At 46.3% G+C, this 23,457-nt stretch overlaps 9 protein-coding genes across 9 annotated transcripts, besides 28 other annotated features; all 9 read right to left on the bottom strand.

The window, feature by feature from the left end:
• Positions 1-6,263: part of a sequence feature (heterozygous, non-Esmeraldo-like haplotype) that runs on past the window's edge.
• On the bottom strand, positions 155-1,468 carry Tc00.1047053506945.100 (hypothetical protein, conserved; the record flags this gene model as incomplete). Its single annotated transcript, XM_813882.1, has 1 exon — positions 155-1,468. The coding sequence occupies one exon, from the start codon at positions 1,466-1,468 to the stop codon at positions 155-157; it is 1,314 nt and encodes a 437-aa protein (XP_818975.1).
• On the bottom strand, positions 1,579-2,061 carry Tc00.1047053506945.90 (hypothetical protein, conserved; the record flags this gene model as incomplete). The annotated part of the gene is made up of 1 exon (XM_813881.1): positions 1,579-2,061. One exon carries the CDS (start codon positions 2,059-2,061, stop codon positions 1,579-1,581), a length of 483 nt encoding a protein of 160 aa, XP_818974.1.
• Positions 2,190-2,222: a microsatellite.
• Tc00.1047053506945.80 (DNA ligase I, putative) lies at positions 2,321-4,420 on the bottom strand (the record flags this gene model as incomplete). Its single annotated transcript, XM_813880.1, has 1 exon — positions 2,321-4,420. One exon carries the CDS (start codon positions 4,418-4,420, stop codon positions 2,321-2,323), a length of 2,100 nt encoding a protein of 699 aa, XP_818973.1.
• Positions 4,873-4,904: a sequence feature (AT_rich).
• Positions 5,145-5,184: a repeat region.
• Positions 5,221-5,257: a microsatellite.
• Positions 5,629-5,664: a microsatellite.
• Positions 5,870-5,913: a sequence feature (T-rich).
• Positions 6,002-6,038: a microsatellite.
• Positions 6,251-6,275: a sequence feature (AT_rich).
• Positions 6,264-6,991: a sequence feature (haploid, non-Esmeraldo-like haplotype).
• Positions 6,397-6,425: a microsatellite.
• Tc00.1047053506945.70 (hypothetical protein, conserved) lies at positions 6,600-8,804 on the bottom strand (the record flags this gene model as incomplete). The annotated part of the gene is made up of 1 exon (XM_813879.1): positions 6,600-8,804. One exon carries the CDS (start codon positions 8,802-8,804, stop codon positions 6,600-6,602), a length of 2,205 nt encoding a protein of 734 aa, XP_818972.1.
• Positions 6,992-8,376: a sequence feature (areas not merged during assembly with more than two copies in the genome that could not be assigned to a particular haplotype).
• Positions 8,377-9,892: a sequence feature (haploid, non-Esmeraldo-like haplotype).
• Positions 8,858-8,948: a sequence feature (T-rich).
• Positions 9,093-9,175: a microsatellite.
• Positions 9,176-9,231: a microsatellite.
• On the bottom strand, positions 9,267-11,669 carry Tc00.1047053506945.50 (hypothetical protein, conserved; the record flags this gene model as incomplete). The annotated part of the gene is made up of 1 exon (XM_813878.1): positions 9,267-11,669. One exon carries the CDS (start codon positions 11,667-11,669, stop codon positions 9,267-9,269), a length of 2,403 nt encoding a protein of 800 aa, XP_818971.1.
• Positions 9,893-15,000: a sequence feature (heterozygous, non-Esmeraldo-like haplotype).
• Positions 10,804-10,884: a sequence feature (GA-rich).
• Positions 11,735-11,795: a sequence feature (T-rich).
• Positions 12,346-12,390: a sequence feature (A-rich).
• Positions 12,484-12,531: a microsatellite.
• Tc00.1047053506945.40 (hypothetical protein, conserved) lies at positions 12,680-14,551 on the bottom strand (the record flags this gene model as incomplete). The annotated part of the gene is made up of 1 exon (XM_813877.1): positions 12,680-14,551. One exon carries the CDS (start codon positions 14,549-14,551, stop codon positions 12,680-12,682), a length of 1,872 nt encoding a protein of 623 aa, XP_818970.1.
• Positions 14,573-14,629: a sequence feature (A-rich).
• Positions 15,001-15,195: a sequence feature (areas merged during assembly that could not be assigned to a particular haplotype. This can correspond to areas where the two haplotypes were merged or to regions with more than two copies in the genome that were merged during assembly.).
• Positions 15,196-23,457: a sequence feature (heterozygous, non-Esmeraldo-like haplotype).
• Positions 15,643-15,669: a microsatellite.
• Tc00.1047053506945.30 (CAS/CSE/importin domain protein, putative) lies at positions 15,764-18,646 on the bottom strand (the record flags this gene model as incomplete). Its single annotated transcript, XM_813876.1, has 1 exon — positions 15,764-18,646. One exon carries the CDS (start codon positions 18,644-18,646, stop codon positions 15,764-15,766), a length of 2,883 nt encoding a protein of 960 aa, XP_818969.1.
• Positions 19,306-20,889, bottom strand: Tc00.1047053506945.20 (PAS-domain containing phosphoglycerate kinase, putative; the record flags this gene model as incomplete). Its single annotated transcript, XM_813875.1, has 1 exon — positions 19,306-20,889. One exon carries the CDS (start codon positions 20,887-20,889, stop codon positions 19,306-19,308), a length of 1,584 nt encoding a protein of 527 aa, XP_818968.1.
• Positions 21,000-21,027: a sequence feature (AT_rich).
• Positions 22,206-22,232: a microsatellite.
• Positions 22,369-22,402: a microsatellite.
• Tc00.1047053506945.10 (hypothetical protein, conserved) lies at positions 22,485-23,457 on the bottom strand (the record flags this gene model as incomplete). Its single annotated transcript, XM_813874.1, has 1 exon — positions 22,485-23,457. A coding segment is annotated over one exon (973 nt), but the record flags the coding sequence as incomplete, so codon positions are not given.

Raw genomic sequence — 23,457 nt, forward strand, 5'->3', positions numbered from 1 at the left:
GCCAATACCATTCGCTCAAATCCAACATAGATGGACACGGTCATACATTACACACACAAAAGAAAAAAAAAAAAGATAAAGAAAACGGGACGCATCCAAACCTCACCCTCTTACAGGGCTATGCCATGGCGAATCACCCACACACAGAGAAAGATCACACAAAAAGTCGCGAAGAAAGCTTGGGAGAAACAAGCATACGCGATGGAATTGGCTCTCCATTGAGAAGTGTCGTTTTTAAATCAACGAAGATCTGCGTATACGTCGATTTGTGAGCCCTAGCTTCCAAAAAAGGGATATCTGGCACCTCGTGCATGACACGAACAGGAGTACATTCCGGAAACGACAAAGAAATAATTGAATTGTTAACCTTTATAGCTCCTCGCACTAACCCATAAAATAGTAAAAGGAGGAACTCACCTGATTTTTCTGCTGCGAGCACAACCAAAGGTTCCATTGAATTTTCACTCAGAATGTCAACCACCCCAACTGTTACGTGACACGGAGACGTGACGGATCCATTTAAAATGGCGTTTATCGTTACAGCATCAGGAAATGAAGGCAACTTGGCCAGCAGTGATGCAAAAGGTCGTTTTCCAGTCTGGCGTGAAGTCTTTATCTGCGACTCGGCACGTCGGAGAACAGTGAGGTGATTTTCCAGCATTTGCCTCGTCCCCTTCAAGCGCTTTTGATCCACTTCATACGCAGCAAGGAAGTCACATGCTGCATTACCAAAATGACCCAAAAGACCTTCAATAGCACCTTTGTTAAACCGTACATCGGGATCCTCTGGAGAAATCAGCGCTGCTTGTCGCATAGCCTGCAAAGCCCTTTGCGCCCCAGCAATCTCAACACCGTTTGAAAGGGCCTTTGAAAGTAACGCAATCGAATAACAGTGCCAACCATCTGTACTTGTGGGGCAGGCAGCTGCTGCTGCCTTAGCACATGACACGGACTCATTTAAGTGTCGAAGACGTTCCGCCGGTGTCAGTTTGGAATCGCTGGAAAGACTTCTTAGAAGTCTACTGTACTGACACAAGGCGTCCATATTTTGATCATCTATGCGCAGGGCATTATCCAGGGCATCACACGCTTCTCGAGTCGCCTTGCGGCGTGTAAGGCACTCGCTGAGGAGTACCCACAAGTCGGGTCTGTCATGACAAAGCTTAAGCGCTGCACCGCAGCCCTGCTCTGCCTCCATGGAGTAAGTAGGCAAGAGTGTGAGCGCCTTACACCTCAAGAGGAGAAGCCGGACTTTCTTCTCGGGATCCTTCTCCTCATCTGGATTAGGCATGGACGCAATGAGGCTACCAACGCCTTCCCTCACTTTCTCGTCAAACACCTTGACCTTCTTGAGCTCGTCAAGTCTTCGCTCTAACTCCACAATTGTCGTGTCATCCATTCTCTTAATTCCTTCCTCCTTCCGTTTCCCCACAAAGAAAAACGCAACCTCACCAGAGATTAAACCCATATATATAAAAAAAAGAAGAAAAAAAAAATACAAAGTTAGTCGCTCCACCTCCTCCCCTCACACCCTCCCTTTTTTTATTTTGTGTTCTCCTCTCAACCATTGTTTTAATTTCAAGGTGTGGTTGTGTACGACAACAAGACGCCAATGTCATCATAAAACAAAACAATTTCCTTGCGGCAGCTGTTTGCCACACGCCCAAGACACATCAGGGCGTGGATCTTTAGCGACGACCTCCGCAAGGACCAACACAATGCCGTGCCGTGAGCATCGCCCGGAGAAACGGAAGGATACAGGTGATAGTGGCAAGCATACGTGTCCTCAACAGCAGGGCCGCACAAAGCGGAGCGAAAGAGCGGAACCGACGCAACACCGTCTGTTCCTACAACTCGCAACCGAAATAAACTTTGAGCCTCAGGGTCCACCATCGTCCTATCCTCCTCCCCCTCCTCATCCATACCCACCGTCGTCACACCACAATCATCGCCCACATTCGAAACCCGCCGTCTCTTACGTCTCCTCCGAAGCCAAAACGTTTGTCCCCAACCCTCATCGCAGGCTAAATGCTCTTTCAAAACACGCAATGACCCTCCCATAAGAAATCTATCCCCCTTCCTCGCACTGTACTGCGTGTGCGACAAGAAAAAAAAGAAGAAAAAAACTCAAATGAATATTCATAGCACAAAAGCTTAATTTATACGTGTAAATTTGTAAATAACAGACCAAAAAAAAAAAAAAAAAAACAATTAGAAAAAAATGGCGACACCACACCTCACGTGGGAAAAGACTCTTCCCTCGGCAAAGCTAATATCCCAGTTACTTAAGATATACCTTATCCGTCTCTTCCCTCTATGTTTATTCATCGTATTCCTCGTAATTTTTTCGGGACAAAGACTGAGCAGTGTACATTGCAGCAATCTGCGTAGCAAAGGTTGCCTCATTGGCCTTTTTGTCCTCTCGCACACGCACAAAGCGCGGAAACCGGAGTGCGATCCCCTTCGATGGATCCACAAGTCCGTATGCGGCAAAGTGAACTGGAGAGATAGAAAGGTCTGCTGCCTTCACTTCCCATACATTTGAGGCCTCTAACCAGACATCCGGCTTTTCCTCGGCTCGATAATACCGTGGCTGCTCCATGAGAACGCATGACTGAAGAGCTTGCGTGAGACTTTCCAGCTGCTCGTCCAGAAATCCACTACCAATCTTGCAGATACTTTGAAACTCGTCGCTGTCACTATTGTAACAGGCAAGCAAGAATCCACCAAATACACCCGTCCGCTTTCCTTTACCATAGTAGGCACCAATGGGCACAAGATCGAGCGTATCCGTTACGCCATCCATGTAGTCCTTTTTAAGTTTTAGCCAGCAGTAAGAACGCTTCGCCGGGGTGTACGCCGCCTCTTCCTTTAATGTTTTAACCATAAGTCCTTCACAACCGTCCTTGATTGACCTGTCAAGAAACGACTGGATCTCCTCCACATCTGTGCCATCCAAATGTTCAGCGAACTGAAACGCTGCATGAATAGGGGTAAAATAAGAGTATAATACTTGGCGCCGTTCCAACAGCGGTTTTGTCATTTGTGGCGAGCCATTAAAATACAAAATATCAAAGGCAAACACACACACAGGAATTGTGACACTCTCAAAAGACACGTTTTTCCGTCCTCGATGCTGTAGAACCTGAAATGCCTGCAGAGCTCCCGTCTCTTTATTGACTGCCACCACTTCTGAATCTATAATAAAAGACTCCACCGCCTCCGTTGAAAAAACACGAGGAAGCATGGCGATAATATCTGGGTACTTTCCAGTGTGCGTTTCGGCATTGCGCGAGAAGATCTGATACCCCTTTTCCTTTGAATAGTGAATTTGAGCCCGTTCACCATCATATTTGTACTCCGACGTGAAAGCCTTACCCTGAAACCGCTCCAATATGGCATTTATCCCACTTGTGGGGTGCGCAAGTTGCGGCTTCACTGGAATACCCGGGCGAATAGAAAGTTCCGCTGCGTGGGCCCTCCCTTCCGGGGATGACGGAACAATCACATTAAACCCATGCTTCAGCATGGCCCCAACAACAATTTCAAAACTTGGAACCTCGTGGTATATACGTGCAAAATTGTCCGACCCAATATTTAGCTCTCGTTGTAGCTGTTCAGGTGTGAACTTCACAACCTCCGTTAGTCCGATATGATGCAATGCAAAGGCGTAACCAATTGCTGCGAGCGCAGAGGATTCAGCCAACCCAACACGCATTTTCTGTTGCAAGGCCCGTACGATAAGATTTACCTCCGGTCCAACCGCGTCACGAAGAAGTCTCTTCATCACATCGGCACGTCGTCGAGAGGCCTCCTTCCCGCTCATAAGAGCAATGTCACGCAACGCCTTAAACACGTCAGCTGCCGAAAGACGCTTGGGCTTAACGAGAGTGGATTGTTGACGTTTCTTGTTTTGAGCCACTTCCGCCAAATCACCTGTTTGTCTATATGCATCCTTGATGTAAGCCTCCGTGACACCACAGCACTCTGCAATGACCTTCACCAGCAATGCATCACCCACTCCAAGCTCAATGCCTTCGTGTGCAGGACCCTGCTTATTGATAACGAGGTAAATAACGGAGACCAGGTCCGATGGGCTACGCTGAATTACGGCAAGAAAAAGATTCGTAAGGCATTTAATACACTCTAGTCGGGAGCTCTCGGCACTGATATCGGCCAGCGTGTCGGCAACCGCGGCATACGGCACAATTTCCCTCACACCAGGAAGGGGACGAGGCCACACCGACTCATAGTTCACATAAGGATCAAAAGAGGCTTTCAAAAACACCTTTGCCATGCTGGTCGGCCCGGCAAAAATATCCTCCAACGCCAAATCGTCGACTACGCCCTTGTCGCAGTCGAAATCCTCTCGCGCCCTCTTAAGCCGCACCGAATTCCCTTCCTGAGCTTCAGCCCCCATCACAACAAACCGTTTCGTGCCAAAAATAAAAATAAAGTATCAGCGCGCCCCACCAATAGGGACCTACATGGCACAGCAAACCCACGGGAAAGCCAAACAAAAAAAAGAAAAAAAAAGATCACTTAACGGATATATATTTATAAAGTAGAAGCAACAACAGCCAATACCAAGGTGGAGGCGACAATCCCAAAAACCCATTCTCGCTCCTTCCTTCCTTCCTTCCATCTCCTCCCCCTATTCATCCATCCGTTCCGAGAAGACCAGTGGCACGTCACACGCAAAAATCCACGGCCTGCGACTCAGATGTTGCGATGGTCATTATGTGCGGTGTGTGAAGAGCCACCAAATCCGACGCCTCACAACTGTGTATGCGTCCTGTTTAAAATATAAATAAGAAGGAGAGATAGTCATATCTTTAGATATATCATGGCCCCGTAATAGATGAAGAGGACAAAAATTAAACATTAAAAAAAAAAAAAAAAAACAGGGATTGGAGGGCAATCTTTTTCTTCTATATAAAGATATATATTCCTTTTTTTTTTTTTTTTTGGTCGAGAAAAAAAAGAAAAAAGGCACTAAAGGCACACAATCGTAAATGCACAAATCAAAACAGGTGTTTTTCTCTATGATCATCCCTCCTCCATTCCCCCCCGCCAACCGTACCACCGCGTAAACGGTTAGGGGTAGGGGAACCAACAAATCAAATAAAAAGATGCCATTTTGCTCTTCTTTTCCTTTTCCTCCCCTCTCTCTTTTTCCTTCTCAAATTTCTGTTTTGTCCCCACCCTCCGATTGTGTTATTCTTTTTTTTTTGCTGTTGTTTTTTTTTTTTTTTTTGCCTCCCTCACTTTCGTCAGTTTAAATTGCCTCCTCCCGTCGCCTGATTTACGTCTTTGTTACCGTTTCCTTTGATTAAATGAACAAGACAATTCTACATGCGCATACACACATGGAGATTGCGGGACACCACCCCCAGGCACGCGCAAAAAGTCTGTTTTCCTCGCGTCCCTTTCTTTTCCTGCCGCTTATCTTCACATCTCTCTCGGTTGCCCGCCATCTTTTCGGTTCCCGCGCAGACACAAAATACGCACCACATGACTGTACATGTATGTATTTCTTTGTGTCTCTCTGTGTGTGTGTGTTTGTACGTGAAGAAAGAGCCTACGCAAAGAAGGGAAATAAACGCCACACCAATTGCTTTCTCCCCAATAAATATGTATACGTATATAAATATATATATATATTATTTTTTTTATATTAATGTAAACCCCTTTGCTCTCCCGTTTCCTTGTTGCCTTCGTGTCTCTCCCTCTGCTTGCCGGCCTCGCCCTGCAAGAAGAGATGCCACCGCCTTGATTCCCGCCCCCCACAGTTTTCTTTCGTAGTAAACCACACATACTCACACTCACACAGAGCCCTCCCCCTCTCCTCTTCCCCAAGTCCAGTCCGAGAAAACAGAGAAAAAAAGAAAAAAAAAAAGAGGGGAAAAAAAAGGGGGACCACATTGCTGCTGCTTCACAACATCTGACACGTTGCCTCTTGCTCTCTCTTCTTCGCCCCTCCCTTTCAGTTCGTATTTGTTTTTTGTTTTTGTTTTTGTTTTGTTGTTGTTGTTTTTTATTAATATCCCCGTACTTTTCGTTTTGGTTTTCCTGCACCGCGCGCCTCCGCTCTCTTTTTTTTTCTTGCCGGGAAATTCCTCCACTGTCCGCACATCACGAGGACGACCCATCCGCCCGCCTTCCCCCAAACAGTCGCCCCAACGAGTCACAACCGTGAAGAAAACTAAAAAGAAGGAAAAAAAAAAATCATAAAATTAAAGCATGCAAGTAAAAAAAAAAAATATATTTTTATTGCACACATCTTTCTTTCACCCATGCCCCCATTTATTTCGGCCATTCATTTCCTTCACTCTCCCTTGCCTCCAAACATCCGCTTGTACACAAACGCGCACACGTGCCCATCAATGGATCTTGTATATATATATGATGTATATATATATATACGTACAAGCAGAAGAAGAAGGGGCAGAAGGGACACACACAAACAGTGCCAACAACAATAATAAAAATCTAGAAAAATAGATGGAGGAATTATGTGTGGTAATAATAGAAATTTTTAGTGGGTGAGGGAGGGAGAGGAAGAGGGGGGCTGTGTGCCGCATTTACACTTCATAAGCTCAGTAGTAGGTTTCCCTTACGCCCGTGTTAATATCAAGATTCCTCTGTAACTCCTTCATCCGCTCGTTGGCCTTGTGTAGGCAACCCACATCAAGCGGAACGTCTTTGCATGCGATTGAGTTCAGAACGCACACCGCGAGCTCCCAGAAGTAAAACAATGTGGCAAGATCGTGCCGTAGATAGTTGCACTCCGGGAAGGCCGCTTCAATATCGCTCAGCGTACACTTCTCCTTCATCAGGACATACTCAATCAGCACACCACCGCCAAATTCTACAGGCGTGGAAAAGGGTAAGGCTTGTTGAATAGCACATATTCTATGCAGTGGCACTAAAGTCCTTCCCTGATAAAAGATTATCGCCAGCATCGCTTCCAGAAGATGACGAATCGATCGAGATATCATGCGTGAAATCATGCTGAATGCGGCTAGTTCAGGATCAATTGGGCCACTCCAGGAAGATGAGACATTTAGTGGAATGATGGATAGAATGCGACTAGCGAGAACAATCTCGGGAGGAATATCCCGTGGTATTATTTCCTCCGAGGTCATTCGGAACTGTTCCGTTGTGATCGCGCCCGTGCGAGAAAGCTCGATAAGAAGAACAACATACTCGCTGAGTGTTGGTACGCCGCATAACTTTAGAGCCCGACCAAAAGGAGATGGCTCACTCACTTGAACATCCTCGCCGTCGTCACGGGTCTCATGAGTTAGGTAGCCAAGAAGGTCTAGGGATTGAAGCAGAACGGCTGCACAGGTCTCCTCCGCCGTTTCGTAAATAATATGCCGAGATGAAACTGCCAAGTGCGAAAATTCCATAACATCCACCAGAAAAAGATTTTCAGAAATGGTCTCACCTGCTAAATTCCAAGAATCAAGCCCAATCTCCGGAGGGGCGTGGACTTTACTCACACGAGAGAGAAAGGCGTTGTAGCGGCGAAACCATGTCATCCCAAAATCAGACATACGCAGAGATGCAGCGAGTTGATGGAGTGTTTGAACTCGAAGTGGTAAAACGGTTTCAGCCACATCACGGTACTTGATAGAATCCACAAGTGGCCAGTCATCCACCAAACTCCCCTGACACAATGCACCGAAAAGGCTGGGTGACAAAAGACCAGCTGTAAACATGTAGTACATAACAGGTGGAAGAGGACACCCCATGACCATCTTGGGATCAATCGGTAGTTGCCGACGCGATTCATATAGCCGAGTTAACAAAGTACAGTAAGGGGGAACCAGGGTTAGTACTGGGCACCCCAAAGCAGCGAGGTTACGAAGTACGGCGCTCTTCAGATTTAAAGTGCGGTTGCGAGCTTGTTCAGAGAGATGCATAGCCTCTTGATGGAGCTGATGCACATAAGAAGCACCGAGAGACAAATCATTGACACGTGTAATTTTTTTGCACATATCATCAAAGCTGGAAAACTTCGGTCCAACGGTCCTCATTACTCTGTTTCGGCTGTCAACCACAATCAGGCTTCCCAAATCATCCTCACTTATCCGCAGCAACTCTAAGAGACGGGATTTACGTACCATATCGACAGTCCCCTTCATCACATTTATGTTTGTGATGACCCGATCAATTCCTGGAAAAGCAAGAAGTTCCAGACAACCGTACACCTCCGATATATGGCGGTTTTTAGGGTGACAAAAGGCAGACAACTGAGCCCAAGCAAGGTAGGGCGCTCGCATGGTGTCCTTAAATTCAGATCGAAAAAGCTTCACAATTTGATTTTCTACATCCTCCTCTACAAAGAAACGCGACGATGACTTCTTTTGTATGTCCACCGCTCGCATCGAGTGCATATTACAGAGTCTGGAACTGTCAGTACCGTTAAGGGCGGCTACATCAGGAGGCACCATATTTTTTTCGCGACAATTATCATCAGATGGGTCCGGATAAAACGGAATGCCATTGAACACCAACACAGGAGTGCAATTTTTAAGAGACCGGAGTGTCTTGCAGACATCCGTGATTTTATCATATACCGTAAACGGGGTTGTATAGGTGTAGATGGCCATCTTTTCCTTCTCCCTCACGGCTTGGGTGATGAGGTCAATGATTTTCGTGCCATCCACGCCCAGCATCACCTGACCCGTACCCTCTAGTCGCCGCAGCTCGGTTAGTGGAACACCCTTCTCCTCCAGCTTGTTATCGTTGATGTAACGTTGCAAAAGACTCACATCGTCCTGGCGTGGGTACATTGTTCCGCGGGAGTGCCTCGATCCCTCCAACAAACCAACAAAGAATCAAGAACAAAAAGAAGTAGAAAAAAAAAAAAAAAACTAAAAAAAAAGAAAAAAAGAAAAGAAAAAAAAAAGAAAAAAAAAAAGAAAGAAAGAAAGAAACTTCCGTAAAACCTTTTCTGGCGTCAATATACGGGAAACCCAACAAAGCAACAACAACAAAAAAAAAAAAAATGATGATGAAGCACACAGAGAATAAGAAAAAGAGAGGAAGAAAGAAAACACAGTGCAATAGCAATGAAAACAAATAATAATAATAATAATAATAATAATAATAATAATAATAATAATAATAATAATAATAATAATAATAATAATAATAATAATAAAGAAAAAGAAGAAAAATATAAAAGAAAAAAAAAAGAAGATAAAGCAAAACAATAAACATTTGCAGAGTGTCTGTATCCGCATTGCCCCTTTTCATGAACTAACAGCATCTTCTTGCGTGATGAGCGACAGCATTTCCCTGTAGAAGGGTTGATATAGCTCCCAATTGAAGGCAAGTACATGTTGCAGAAGAGCAGTTAGGCGACTGAGCGAGTCTGTTACGAGGCCCAATGGTGCTGGGTCACTTTGGCCGTGAGCAAGAATTCCCTCAATGAAGGAAAGAACTCGCTTCTCAAACACAACGTAAAGGCTTCCAGTTGTGTTTGTCATCTTTTCCACAATGCCATCCAGTTGGGTGACCTCGCTTTCCGTCAAGGCGGAGAGCGTCTGTCTTTGTGTCAACGCCTCGTTGACCAAACTCGTCACGGAGCACTTCAAGCTGGATAGAGTGAGTTGCTCCGAAAAGAGAAGCCGAAACTTGTCGTGCAATTCTTTCAAAATATCGCTGACAACTCTCGAATCCACCCCCTTGTCACGAAGTACCGTCGCAATACTGCCAGATAAAAGAAGCAGTAAGCTGTTCTCCTGCACCGTGTTGGCGGCAAAAAACACAACCTTCTTTTCAAAGTAAAAACATTCCGTCGGATAATCGTGCCACCGATCATTCACCTGAAGGCCGCCGCTTCGCATTATGTCCAAAAAACCGTACAGCAGGGCCCCTCGAAGTTTCCGTTCCGCCTCAGTCACCGCAGTCGCTGAAATAGCAACGGACGAATTCGCCCAGGCCTTCACACGCTCATCATTCAAGTAGCGTCGAATAAAAGTTAGTGAACTCTCCCACTGATCCACCTTTGGCAAACATTCGGTTATAAATTCCCGAATATACGTAACGGCATTGCCGCGCAGTTGTTGAGATATAAATAACAGTGAATATTGTGCAATGTCCTCATGCAGCTGACGTATAGAAGTAAACATGAGTCGGAATGCATTAGCCACCGCCGTACCGAGGTCTGGGGTGCATGTTTCAAGGTCTTTTCTCATATCTTCTGCGAGTTTAAGGGTCTCCTCCGCCTTGGCTGGGGCACCATATTCCGCAACCTTCCCCATCACGTAGCGCATAAGAGCCGCAATATTTCCTGGACTTCCCATTACAGAACGACGCACAATCCTCCAATCCAGCACATCCCGTATCTCCTGCTCTGCTCGGGAACGAAGTCGTCGCGGAAGGGCGTTTAAAAGCCCCTCAATAATAAGTTTTAAAAACCGAGGAACATTTTGAAGATCAGGAGGATGTTGATTGCATTGCTCCGCAAGAATCGCCAACTGTGCCTCGTTCATGGACGAAATCAACTGCTCTTGTAACGGGTCACTCTTCTGCTCCGGCACGGTGATAACGGTTTCGTATGCCTTGACGGCACGAAATTCAAGACGAAGATACATCTCACGACGCTTGCGAATGGAATCTTCTTGTATTGGTCGGGAACGGCCGTGTTCGTCCACATACCAATCGGGTGGTATCTCTGGCCCCATAATAGTAGGTGGGGGCGCCTCCGTCTCAGAACCGCTCGTGTTTCCCTCAGAAAGCAGTGTTGGTGCAGTGAGCTGTGGTTTTGAGGACTGAAATTTAACGTTCTCTTCCCTCTCTCCCTCCTTCTTTTCTTCTTTCCCCTTCTCTTCTTGAGTTTCTTCCTGCTCTTGCTGTTCTTCTTTCATGGTCGCCTCCATCTCTTCCAGACCCTCCCGTGGCATCAGACGCGACAGGCGGTCACGTAGCATACCAACAAATGCTTGAAGTTCTTCGTTGGAAGGAGTTTTTCGAAGTTCGCGCGCGGCTGCCACGTACGCCTCTTTCGTTCCATTCACGATGACTTCTTGGCAGGCGCGGCGATCGGCACCCCTGAGAGAACGGAGATCTTCTGTAAATTTTTTGTTGTATTCCTGCCACGTGAGCGATGCGGAAGAGAGAAGGGCAGTGGCATATTCTTCATCCACATTCGTCTGCGCTCCAGATACCTTTAACTGTTCCAGCAACTCCACCAACTGTTGGGCACACTCAGAAACAAGCCCGTCCACCTCGTTACTAGGCAATAGAGCGTAGTAGTAGGCAAGAAGAAGTGCTTGCGGATTCATCGTGACGCGGCGCAGACTACGAAGCCGTGACCTTCCATTCAAACTCGCTGATAAATTTGGCGGCCGCACAACAAGTTGTCCTGTTCTGGACCCAATGAGGCGGAGGATTTCCTGCGCTACACGCACCATTCGTCGTCGGTGGGGCTTACCAGTGTCGGGACATGTTCGCAGCTCCGTCATGCCACATGTCTTACAGCACCATTTATCCGTGATAAGAATATGTTCCACCGTCTCTGCCGTCATTGGATGCGTGGAGTTGTACTGCAGACCCATTTCCTCAAGTTGCTTCAGATAATTGGATATTTTTTGCACACATGCCGCCGCGGTGCCAACGGCCTCATGCGTGGAGGGTGCTGCTTCCAACATTTAAAATACACTAAAAAAGTAAATAAAACAAAAAAAAAATACGTAAAGCCTCATAGGACAGAGCCAAAAAAAAAAAAAAAGGAAAAAAAAAAAGAGAATCATAAAAAAGAAAAAAAAAAGAACAAACCAAAAACACACGCCAAAATGAACTGCAACGAATAAACAAAAAAAAAAAAGGAGGGAGAAAAAGAAGAGATAAAATATTGTCAAACATTCCTGCCATAAAGCGGCTGGACGTCCGTAGCACCAAACTCCCTCACAACGTCCTCAAACACATGTGTGATAGTAAATAAATCTATGCAGGTGTAGTTTCAGGATTATATATGTACAGAGTGGGTAAGAAGAAAAAAAAACACATTCAAAAGCCCTGTTGCCTTTAATATTCCTTATTATTATCAATTTTCTCTTATATTTTTGTTGTTGTTTTTTCTTCAGGATCTGCAAGCAAAAAAAAAAAAAACACAAGAAAGGTGAGTGTGGGAAATGAACTGGGACACAATTTGCCCCACCCTCGTCTGTCCACACTTGATGCAACGCCCCGTCCCAACCGTTACGAGGACTTCATAGTAGCAAAGTACGTCAATTGAAATATTAATGAGCGCCGCATCCCCTACAACGGCATCATCGTTCCACTTAAACACCGGGCACGGCTGCTGGTATATTTATATTGCCTCGCTCTTTCTTTTTTTTTTTTTTTTCTTCTTCATGTTATTTTTTATTTGACCCATTAATGATGCTCTCAACTCCTCTGACTCACATGCTCTTTTTCCTCCCTTTTTTTTTCCCTTCTCCTCTCCCCCCCTCCACACACAACTTTTTGTTTCTTTTTTTTTTTTTTTTTTTTTGGGTTTTCTCTTTTTTTCCCTTTTCTGCTTATGATTCAATTGCGGAAAGAGAAGAAGGAGGAGAGAGAAAAAGTTTGTCGCAAGAAGAATTCCTTCGCGCTGCAGAAACTGGGACTCACGACCGCGCCAGCATGACACCCTCGCTCTCAACCATTATGAAACATCTCACACGTTACCCATCGCTCCAACAGACCAGAACCGTGCCACCCCGTCAGCAGACGCAGTGATGACAACGTCCTCGTCAATAATAAGCCCACGCGTGAGATCTTTCCATGCTCGCTGTTTGGTGGCCAATGGGGTTCCAAGCCTTCGCAAATCCCATACAATAAGATCAGATCCACTGCATGCCGCCACGTACTTGTCAGATATAGAAACAGCGGTAATAACCTCTGCCATAGCCCTCTCGTTTACCATACGAAGGCTACTTCGCACATCCCATACTCGAAGCATCTTGTCAAACCCTCCAGTTACAGCCATGGATCCAAAACTGGCCACGGCTGGAACCTTCCTCTGGTGGCGAGTTGTTGTTTCAAGTACACTGCAGCTCACGGGATCGATCAAGGAACAGGCACCATTGCCACCCCCAATAAGCGCATAACCCCGTTGAGTAGAACGCATGGCTTGTGTAGAGACCCCTACGGGAATCAGAGAACTTGTCTGACGATCCGAATGCAACACATAGACGCTAGCAGGTAGTCCTCCAGATAACACGGCGCTTTGAGGATCCTCCGGGTTGGCATACGTCACCGCAAATACATCACCATGAAGTGAGAGCACAGACGTCGCTGAGACCTCCTGACCGGCCAAGGAATAATTAAAAATGGAGCTGGTCCAATCCTCGCAGGCTGTAGCAAAATCATAGGGGGAGGCGAAGGCAACATCCCATACACATGCCTTATGCGGTCGAAACTGAATGAGAGGAAGGCCATCGACATCCAAAATCAAAACGTATCCTCCCGTTGTACCTACAGCGTAGCGTCCTTCCTTAACTTTGCAAAGAGAAATAAACTTTTCATTTGCGCTAAAAATATACTTCGCAAAACGAGTAATACCCTCACCAGTTGCGGTTTCTCGCTCCAACGCAGGATTGGCGCTCTGACTTAACTCCAGAAATGTGTTTTTTTCCAAAGGAACAATGCTTACCTCGTGAGAAATTTTAACGCGCCGTCGTCCTCCCTTGATATCTGGCATCGCATCCACAGCAGGTTGTGCCGCACCCCTCACCACCGAGTTTCCCACTCGACTTTCAAGCAAATCATTGTCAAGGTACACCTCTCCATCATCACAACGCAGAGTACTGCGCAATGTCACGCTCCCTTTAAGTAGGGCCTCAGGGAAGTGTGGATGAGGCTCACACATAAGAAAAACGCGCGCCTTACTGTGAATGGTACCCTCCAATTGAGCCTCCGTGATGCACTCCGCTAATTTCCTCAAGAGAGATATCGACTTTGTTGCCTGCTCAATGTAAATCCAAAGGCCCTTCTGCAGAGACTTTGTAAAGATTTCAGCGGTCTGAGCAAGACTCTGCCGCGTCTTTAGACGAGCAACAGCATTAATATACAGGACCGTGCACGATGCACGTTCGGCGCTGACCCCAATAGCATACCCGGGATTCACCCCTTCGCTCATAATGATGATGCACTTACCAGGTCCAGCCTTTTCCGCGGCGTCTAAAAGCACATCTGTGCTCCTTGGAAATGTTGATACGTCCTCATGGTTGGCTACTCCAATAGAAACCTTCTGCTGGTGGAAGTTGCTATCTTCATCGTCGCCGGAGTTGAGATCAAATTCGTCCGGCTCCTCAGATGCTCCTGGAACAAATAGAAGCAACAATTCGCCTCCCATGTTACGCCTGTTCCTCTGCTCATCATCCGCTCTTCCCACGGGAGCACCATTGATGGAGCTCAAAATCATTCCCCTCATCACTCTCGCCAGCGGCGAAGAGTCCTTGTTTTTGATCGAGATCACCTCGTTATTGGCGCCAAAAAGCACATCCTCCAAGAACTGCCGCGGCGTGGCAGTGACACAAATAGACATTCGCGGAACTACAGGGCCCCCTCTCTTTTTTTTTTTTTCTCTCTTTTCTTTTCCTTCTACCTTTTCCCTTTCGTTCTTCGAACAGGAGGAACCCTTATAAAAAATTCCTCCAAACGGAAATAAGAAGAGGCACGATAAAAAAAAGCATCCAGCAAACAGAAACACAAGAAACAAAAACAAACACGCATTGAAGTTGTCACGCACCAGCAGCATTCGAACCGGCCTCTTTTTTTTCTTCTTCTCAGGGCGGCCCCTTTTCCCTTTCTTGTGTCCCTCGGCCCCGCATCCTCGTCGCCTTCGGCATTCCATTGCCTCCGCATCAACAAAAGCCGGATACCTCTACTCCCCTCTCCGCGCAGATTTGCTGCGCTGGTCCATTCATACACTGAAACGCAGTAAAACGCGTTCGTATTCGGCAGCACAACCAAACGGACGCTGGCCTCACACAAATGCCGCAGTATAAACACTTTACTTTCAAAGACTGATGTAATTGCCTTCTCCTAGAGCCTTACCCGGGCCCTTTGGCCGGAAAAGCATGAGTTGAACGCGGGCCACTTTTCGCAGCAGCAACAGGATGCGGCCCGGGAATGTGTGGTCACCGCATAATGCGCAACAATAGTCCTTCCTGCCTCAAATGCCGCACGTGGGGCACCCTCATTTTGTGTGGAATTCCGCCTCTTACGCCGAGATGGGGTGAAAACGCTGGTTCAGAGACCTACAGTAGTTTGAAGAAGATAAAGGGCGTCTCGCCCGATTCATTCCGACTTGTGTGGATGCGTGTGTGCGAGAGTATCGTTGATGGACGACTGGTCTCCCACGTCCACACGCATAAACAACAAAAATAAATAAATAAAACAGAGCAAAAGAAGCACACACATAAGAGCAGAATGAAAAAAAAAAAGTGAAAGGGACCAAATTTCAAGGCGCACCACCCACCGTATCGAGTCCCTCCAACACTTGACAACACAAAACAACATCACAGGCTCCGGGAGTCAGCTGATTAAAATTGGTGACCTTTCCCATCACCTAACAAAAGTGCTTTCAGTTCACGGCCTTCTTCTTCCCTTAAAAAACTACACACACACACACACAAAAAAAAAAAAAAAGGAAAAAAAAAACGGTATCCAGGAAAGCATCTTAACAACGCCCAGCCACAGCTTCCCATTCCTTCATCACGCCACGCGGTCGCGATACCGTCAAGCAGGATTCCTCTCACTGAACCATTGCCAGCAACTCCGGGCTGGCCTGCAAAAGGCTTTTGAGATGAACCCCACTAGGACCTTGCAAAGCCTGATAAATACGTTCACGGAAGTACAAATCCGGCTGTTTCACAGACTCACACACGTCAATTGGGGCCCGAACAGCTCCCTGCAAAGGGCAAAAGACGTTTGTAAACCCGGAATCACCGGTGTAATGTTTCAAATCCCCAACGGACTGCGTTTTCGGAGTAAAGCTCGTCATATCATCGCTCTCAACAGCACCATGAAGCACCTTAAGACAGCTAACAACACAACTCGCCCAAGTATCCGCGTTACTTTGTAGCTCAGCGCATTCTCCAAGCAAGCTTGCCAATGCCACCACGCATACCTTGCGTTCTAAAGAGCCTGTAATCTTTTGAACATTTGGCAGCCACACGCGCTGAAGTAGCATCCAAAAAAGTCCGTTTTGAATGAGGTTCACTTGCGCCACAACATCATCAGCACCATGGATAGTGACCAAAATCGATAAGAATATAATAAGAATACGCACGTATTTTGGAGTTCGAGAAGTTTGCAGTCGTTGAAATAAAGTCTGGTAGACAGAGCCCATAAATGGGGATATAATTTCTTTTGGGTATGCAATAATAATCGCGGTAAGAACATTCAATCCCTCATGGTCGTAATTTTTGTACTGAAGTAAAGATCGAAATATGATCAGAACCTTTTCTGTAAGCCCCTTGCTGTGCACATAGCGTGGGTAGTGCTCTATAAAGGAGACCAAAAGTCGAACAACTGCAGGAATGTTGCCTTTTTGCTGATACATGTCGGGAATTAAAAGAGGCTCAAGTAATGCTTGATAGTGCGCCGGAGGCTCAAACGAAACTGAGCCACGTGCATCAAGAAGTTGTGCCATAACCTGAAGAGTGTACGGAACATATTCAAGCACATCATGGTGTAAAATAAAAATCATGGGTTCCCACAAAGCCCCCTCTATAGCGGTGCCATCCTCTGGGCGGATTTGAATGCACTTCGAAATCACTTCGAACATAAAATGGCTAAAAAGGGGATTTGAAGGATTCTTTGCATTTTCTCTAACAACGGGAACTAGAAATGTGATGATATCCCCCACAAAAGGTGCTACAGAAGGACTGAAGTTCTGACACACCCTCAGAAGGCATTGCATAGCGTAGGCGTTTGGTCGTTTATCTTCCTGAACCCAAATACAAAGATGCTGTAAAAGTGGTACAACCGTTTTACCCATATTCGCGTCTGTAAGGATGCTTTCCTGTTGACCAGAAAGTTGAAAAGTGAGAATGCGTTCCACAGCATGTGCAGCGTACGTACGAACCACCTCATCCTGGCATCGTATCCATGTTGTTAAAAGGGCTACAATTTCTGGAATTAGTTGAGGTTCAATGTGCGCCCGAAATGTCGCCACAAAACGAATGCAACCAGCTTTAATGATAAAAGGACTTTGTTCAGACACGTCCTTTGAAAGCTCCGAAAGAATGCTTTGCTTTAGAAATGGTTCAAAAGACACCAGATTGCTTAATTTCTGGGTGGCGCCTCTCTGAAAGCTCGCGTACTGTCCTCCAAGTGAAAGGGCGGAGAACAAATAAATAGATAAGTCCTTTGCCTTCCATTCACCCGCTGCTGCCGCTGACATGAGACGCTGCAGCTGCGCAGAAAAAATTGGGCCAGAGATATCAGGGAATGTCACCATCAAAGAACGCACCAACTCCCCCGCCTCTCGTCTTCGAGTGTGAAAATCACTACCCTCCACATCTCGCTGAATATAACTAAATGGTTCCGTTTCATACAATTCAATGTCATCAGGCTGCAGGGCAAGATTCGGCAAAATAACATGAGCCACAAGGTTCTCAAGATGTTCTGTATTGTTAAAGATATCCCGCATAGACCCACGGCAGGCGGCTGACAAAAGGTTCATCCCTTGAATGACGATATCGTCCATAGTGCTTTCGCAGCTCAACGGGGAAGCGATGGTGTCCCAGACGACCCTGAGAAACTCGCCAGCATACTTCTCAAAGTCTTCAGAAAACTGCAGCAAAAAGTGTGTCACACATTCCATCACCACAGTCTTAAGCTCAATCAAACTTACCCCATCAACACCGGGATTCGTAAACTGAAGACAGCGCAGAAGAACACTCACAAACTTTTCCATGCACCAAATAAACTCATCGCCAAGATCGAGAGTGGTCAGGTCACGCAGGCACTCCACCGCTGAAGTCAACCCTTGCGACGCTGTTTTGCATCCCACACCTCCCTTGTCCATTTCGCCCAAAAGTAATTCCATCGATAAAAGCAATGGAGAAGTAAACGCTGTGTATATAATTCTTAAATCATTCACAAAATCCTCAGAGAGATCGGTTTGACTGCGATATCGCCCAAGTATACCATGGGCTGTGGATAATGCGGCACAGTGCATCGCCTGATCCTTTTCCACCATCAACACTTGCACAATGCAATCAAGAGCATTTGGCCAGGCCTTCGGAAAGTCAATCTCCGCTATCATTGTGATGGCCTCTGCAAGGTTCCGCTGAACATTGGGAGCAGCGCGAAACATAGCCCTTGTAATGGTGTCACGTACAATCGTCTTGTCCGTCTCTGTGATACAATGTTCTGCTGTTGCCGCGTTCCAACACATCTTAACTGTGTTTTTGAACACAATAGAACAGAATGAATCGGCGGGCCCAGGTGTAACGGCCATATTGAGCAGCAATAGGACAAATCCAGATTGCTCATCAACATGATTCTGAAACTCCCTGATTTCACGCTCTGCCTTCTCTCTGTCTGCACGATTCATGGAATTAGCGTCCTGTGCAAGCTGGTTCAATCGCTGTGCTAGTGCTGGATCGTTTGGATCTAGTAAGCTCATGGTCCCCCTTTTGTTCTTATTGATTACTTGTTGTTATTTTTCCCTGTGGGTCCTTTTCCTTTTAACCCTTTATTCCCTTTCTTTCGACCCCCTTCTTATTCGTTTTATTCTCCCTTGTTTCTCCCTCTCTTCCTACTCCTCTCCTCTTCTGAAATTTCCTTACTGGCTTGGCTGCTTCAAACGACACCGGTGAAGAAGAGTAAATTAAGTATATATATATGTATATATATAAGCAAACTGAAAAAAACAGAGAGACGGTATGAAAACCAGCTTGTCGCCAAATGAGCATCTTCACAGATACCTTTCGTCAAGCGTGTGAAAAAAGAGAGTAAAAAAGAAGTATTATATATATATATATAGCACCAGATCATACTCTGTAGTGTGCCTTGCAGAAAAAAACACCGGCAACCCCTTTGCTTGAAGATAAACCCACTCACTTGTTTCCACCCGTCCCGACGTTATCACCCCCTCATACCCATAATCTGTTTTTCCCCCTCTTTCCTTTTCAGACACCGTTGATTTCCACTAAAAGGAGGATGTGTACACTCTCCTTGTATTCCTCACAATTCGTGCAGCATTTCTCATATTTTTCCCTCTTTTACTGCCACCGCACAATACGTTGTTTCTCTCCAAATGTATTAAACTACACCCCGCCCCCGTCATAGCCTGGGTTCGGCCTGAGCCGTGAGACATATGAGCCCTGGAAGGGCTTTGCCTTGAAGAAGCTCTAAAAAAGCCCCTCCCCCCGTGCTGGTGTGCGTGATGCTGCTCTTGTAACGCTTCGTGGCTGCTGCCGTCTCACCTCCACCCACGATGGAAACGAGTCGGTCATTCCGTTGGATTGCCTCCGCCAAGGAAACTGTCCCTGTGGCGAAATTTGAAAACTCAAACACGCCCACGGGTCCATTCCAGAGGAGCGTTCGGCACTCTGCCACTGCCTTGGAGCAAATCGCATTTGTCTTCGGGCCAAAATCCAAGGCCATGTACCCATCTGGTATATCTGCCCCGCTTGTCGTAAACGGTACTTCGTTGCTGAACGACTTGGCACAGTTATGATCCACGGGTAGAATGATTCGTACCTTCTTTGCTCTTGCGCGATCTATTAATTCCCGTGCGATAGCATGAAGATCCAAATCCCGTCCCTTTTCTCTCGCGGTGCGCTCCACCCTGGAGTTACCACATGAATGCCCTTGCGCCTCAAGAAAAGTGTAGGCCATGGCGCCACCGATAATAATGGTCTGGGCAAAATTCATGATGCTCGAAAGCACAGTGATCTTGTCTGAGACCTTTGCACCCCCCACAATGCAGAGTAATGGAAGAGTGGGGTTGTGCATCGCCATACTAATCGCCCTGATCTCACGGTCAATCAAGTAGCCTGTGACACCAGCCCCCAATATACGCGGAAGACCAGTCATGCTTGCTGTCATTCGATGCACTGTACCAAATGCATCGCAAACGTAAATGTCAATGAAGGATGCTAACTTTAATGCCATCCGATTGCGCTCCACAGTGTGCGTCGCATCCTCACCTGGGAAAAAACGAAGATTCTCCAAAAGCATGATTTCTCCATTTTTCATGGCGTTGACGATTCGGGGCGCCTCTTCCAGGCTTGGACAGAAAACCACCTTTTTGCCAAGAAGCTCCTCAAAACGGGGTAAGATCCTCTTTAGCGAGTGCCGATCGTCCGGCTTTTTCGGCCGCCCAAGATGCGAAGCAACAATGACACGACCACCATCACGGACAATTTTCATGATGGTCGGGATGGAGGCACGGATGCGGCTGTCATCCCGAATGTTTTGCGTAGCCTTGTCGAAGGGCACGTTAAAGTCCACGCGCACAAAAACGCGGCGCGACTGGAAATCCAAGTCATCCACGGAAAGTTTTGGTGTGAGAGCGGCGCGAAGGTTCATGTGCACCCCAAAGTCAAACACACGTGGGAGGATGATCGGCAGTATAGTCCACCCCACCATGCTCGCATGCGGATCACGCGTTGACTGGATGACAACAGGGATGTCGACAGAGTTTTTCAACCGGGCAACAAGCGTCACGGTGCCATCGGAAACATCAAGGGGATACTTGGGAATGAGGAATGTGATGCTTTTGCCCCGCACCTCTTCAACGCTCCAGCCAAAAAAGTCGCACGCAGAACGGTTCATGTCAAGAATCACCATGTCGTTGTCACCGACAACAACAACGTCGCGAAGCGACTTGAATATCATGTCAATCTTCGAATGCTGCAGCATGGCAAAGTCGACCCGGTCAATGGAATGAAGACACAGCAAAAAGAGCTAAAAAAGGAAAATATCACTAATTCACTGATAAAGCGACGCCTACAGGAGAGAGAGTTCAAACCAAAAAAAAAAATAATAATAATAATAAAACACGCAAAAGAATCACCCGATGCCACACCTGTTCATCCACGCCGGCGCTCCAGACCAGAAATAAAAAGATGAAGAAGCTTCAACACTGCCTGCCTCACGCCGATGCGAGGGGCCAGGACAAAAATCCCCAAACAACAATAGCAAAAACCAAATAATGTGCACTGCAGAGTGCAATGGGCGCCCTGCTCCAACCGTTGAACCGTTTCCCTACAACTGTCGCAGCCAATGCCTCCACAGTAGCCAATCACCATGTAAGCCCATTGACTTCCCTGAAGCATTGCACGGTAAAAGCAAAAATCATATGTTGTGAGCCAAGAAACTGTCGGAAAGATTCCAGCAAAATCACGGGAACGATGCACACAGCTTAACCCCGTCAATTTCCCTACAAAACCGCCCCAGTCTGTTAACACACGTTCGTGTGCATTTTCCCCCAATCGTTTCTCAAACACTTATGCCGCACAAGGAAAACCCACTCAGTGTTTCCGTTGTATGCAACGAAGGTTGATGAAAATAAATGGAACCACGCGCAGTAGGAACCAGCGGCATCAAAGGCCCAAGGAAAAAAAAAATCACACCGGCTGCCACGCGCTGGCGGTGTTGCTGTAAAATAAATACAATCGTCTGTGTCCGCAACAGCTCGCACGCACACACACAAAAAAAAGGAGAACTACGATCCCCAGTTCAATGCATCGCAGCCAAACTCCTCGTTGAATGCCTGTCCAGCCACAAAAAATTGAAAGAACGCCAACGTCCCCTCGGCAGCTTGTGAAATAAAACACTTACGAAGGGAAGAATCCACAAGCAGTCATATTGCCATAACAAAGCCAAACGAAAGACAGATCCTTTTTTTTTTATTCCTTCGTTCCCCTGGAGTGGACTGCGGCGGTCGTCCAAGAAATTATTCCTCTTTCTTCAGGGTCCTGGTCAGTAAATAAACAAATAACAAAAGCCTAACCTTCCATATCTTGAAAAAAGACTCAAGATAAATAAAAAAATAAAGAAACACAAAAATTACAGCGCGTTTCCACCCCATCTTCAGTAAACAACAGAGTAAGACAGTAACAAACGTAAATACCCGGTATAATACACATCATGTTCTATAGGAAAACTATATATACTACATACGAGAAATACGGTTTGACTCCGATGCCGAGCAAATTGCAAATGATAGGGAGCACAATAATGATAATAATGATAATGATAATTTTAAAAAGCCGGCAAAGAGAAAATTGCTCAAAAAAAAAAAAAAAAGTCATTTAAACTTCTTTGCACTGCCTTGTCTCTTTTGTGTTTATCATTCAACGATCTCGTAAGAATGGAAAAGCCAAAACTTTGTACATCAATAATAATGATAATGGTAATAATAAAATTAATACACGTCCAAAAAAAAAAAAAAAAAACAACTCCACGCCGCCTCGCGGAGTAAGTCTTACAGCAATCGCTTGACGCCCCTAACCCTACATACGAGCACGCTGCAGCATGATGATACAAAATTCATTATAGTGCACCTTGTCCCCGGTACAATACCGGGAAAGAACTCGATTTGCTTCATTTTCCGTTGGAATCAAACCATAATGCTCCATGGAAATATAAGCCTTGATGAACCTGTCACGGTCAATGTAATCTTGGCCTTCACCAGCGTACTTTTTGAACTCCGCCTGCAATTCATTATCAAAGATAGCCCTGTCAGCGGTATCGTAGGCGAAGCCCAAGTAACTGCATGCATGATGCTTCACTATTGCATCCGACGCAGTGGAATTCATAGCAAAATGACGTCGTTGCTGCGACTTTGGTTTCTTGCGGGTTGCAAGAAGAGCTGGAACTCCAATACCTGTTGGTGGGCTCTCATGTGTCACATCTCCCTTGAGCACTGTCACAGAGCCCTCTTTCACCGCATTGTTCCCCCTTGACTCTGGCATAACCCTTGACTCAGAGTTCAAAAAACCATCCTTGTAACACGGACCGTCCTTTACGGAGGTTTCTACTATCAAAGAGCTGCTAGAGTTATGTCGATTTATTTTATCGCGCACGTACTGAAGAACACGATCCGTCTGCTTCAAATCAGATCGAAAAGCGTTTCTGATGGCCTCCAAAACCTCCGGCTCCTGCACGCACCCATTACTATTGGCGTCCTTGCCCAGCTCATGCAGAACATGCGAAACAGTTAGAAGCTCATCGCCCGATAAACTCTTGGAGAGTGGCGATGAGGATGAATCAATCGAAAGGATCCGCGGCCCCTCCGCAAAGCACTGGATAAAATTTTCCAAAGAAATCTTCTTGTCGTTTTCGTTGTCAGATGCAACCACAACGGCGCCAATTATCGTAGAAAGTGTTTCTTCTTCCAAAAAGGAAACACATCCCGAAATATATCGCTGAGAACGCTGACCAGGTTGCCGGGGGTCACGCAGGTGGTGTCCTGAAAACTGTCGT

This window comes from Trypanosoma cruzi, genomic scaffold, assembly GCF_000209065.1.
Source record: "Trypanosoma cruzi strain CL Brener 1047053517161 genomic scaffold, whole genome shotgun sequence".
Lineage (NCBI taxonomy): Eukaryota > Euglenozoa > Kinetoplastea > Trypanosomatida > Trypanosomatidae > Trypanosoma > Trypanosoma cruzi.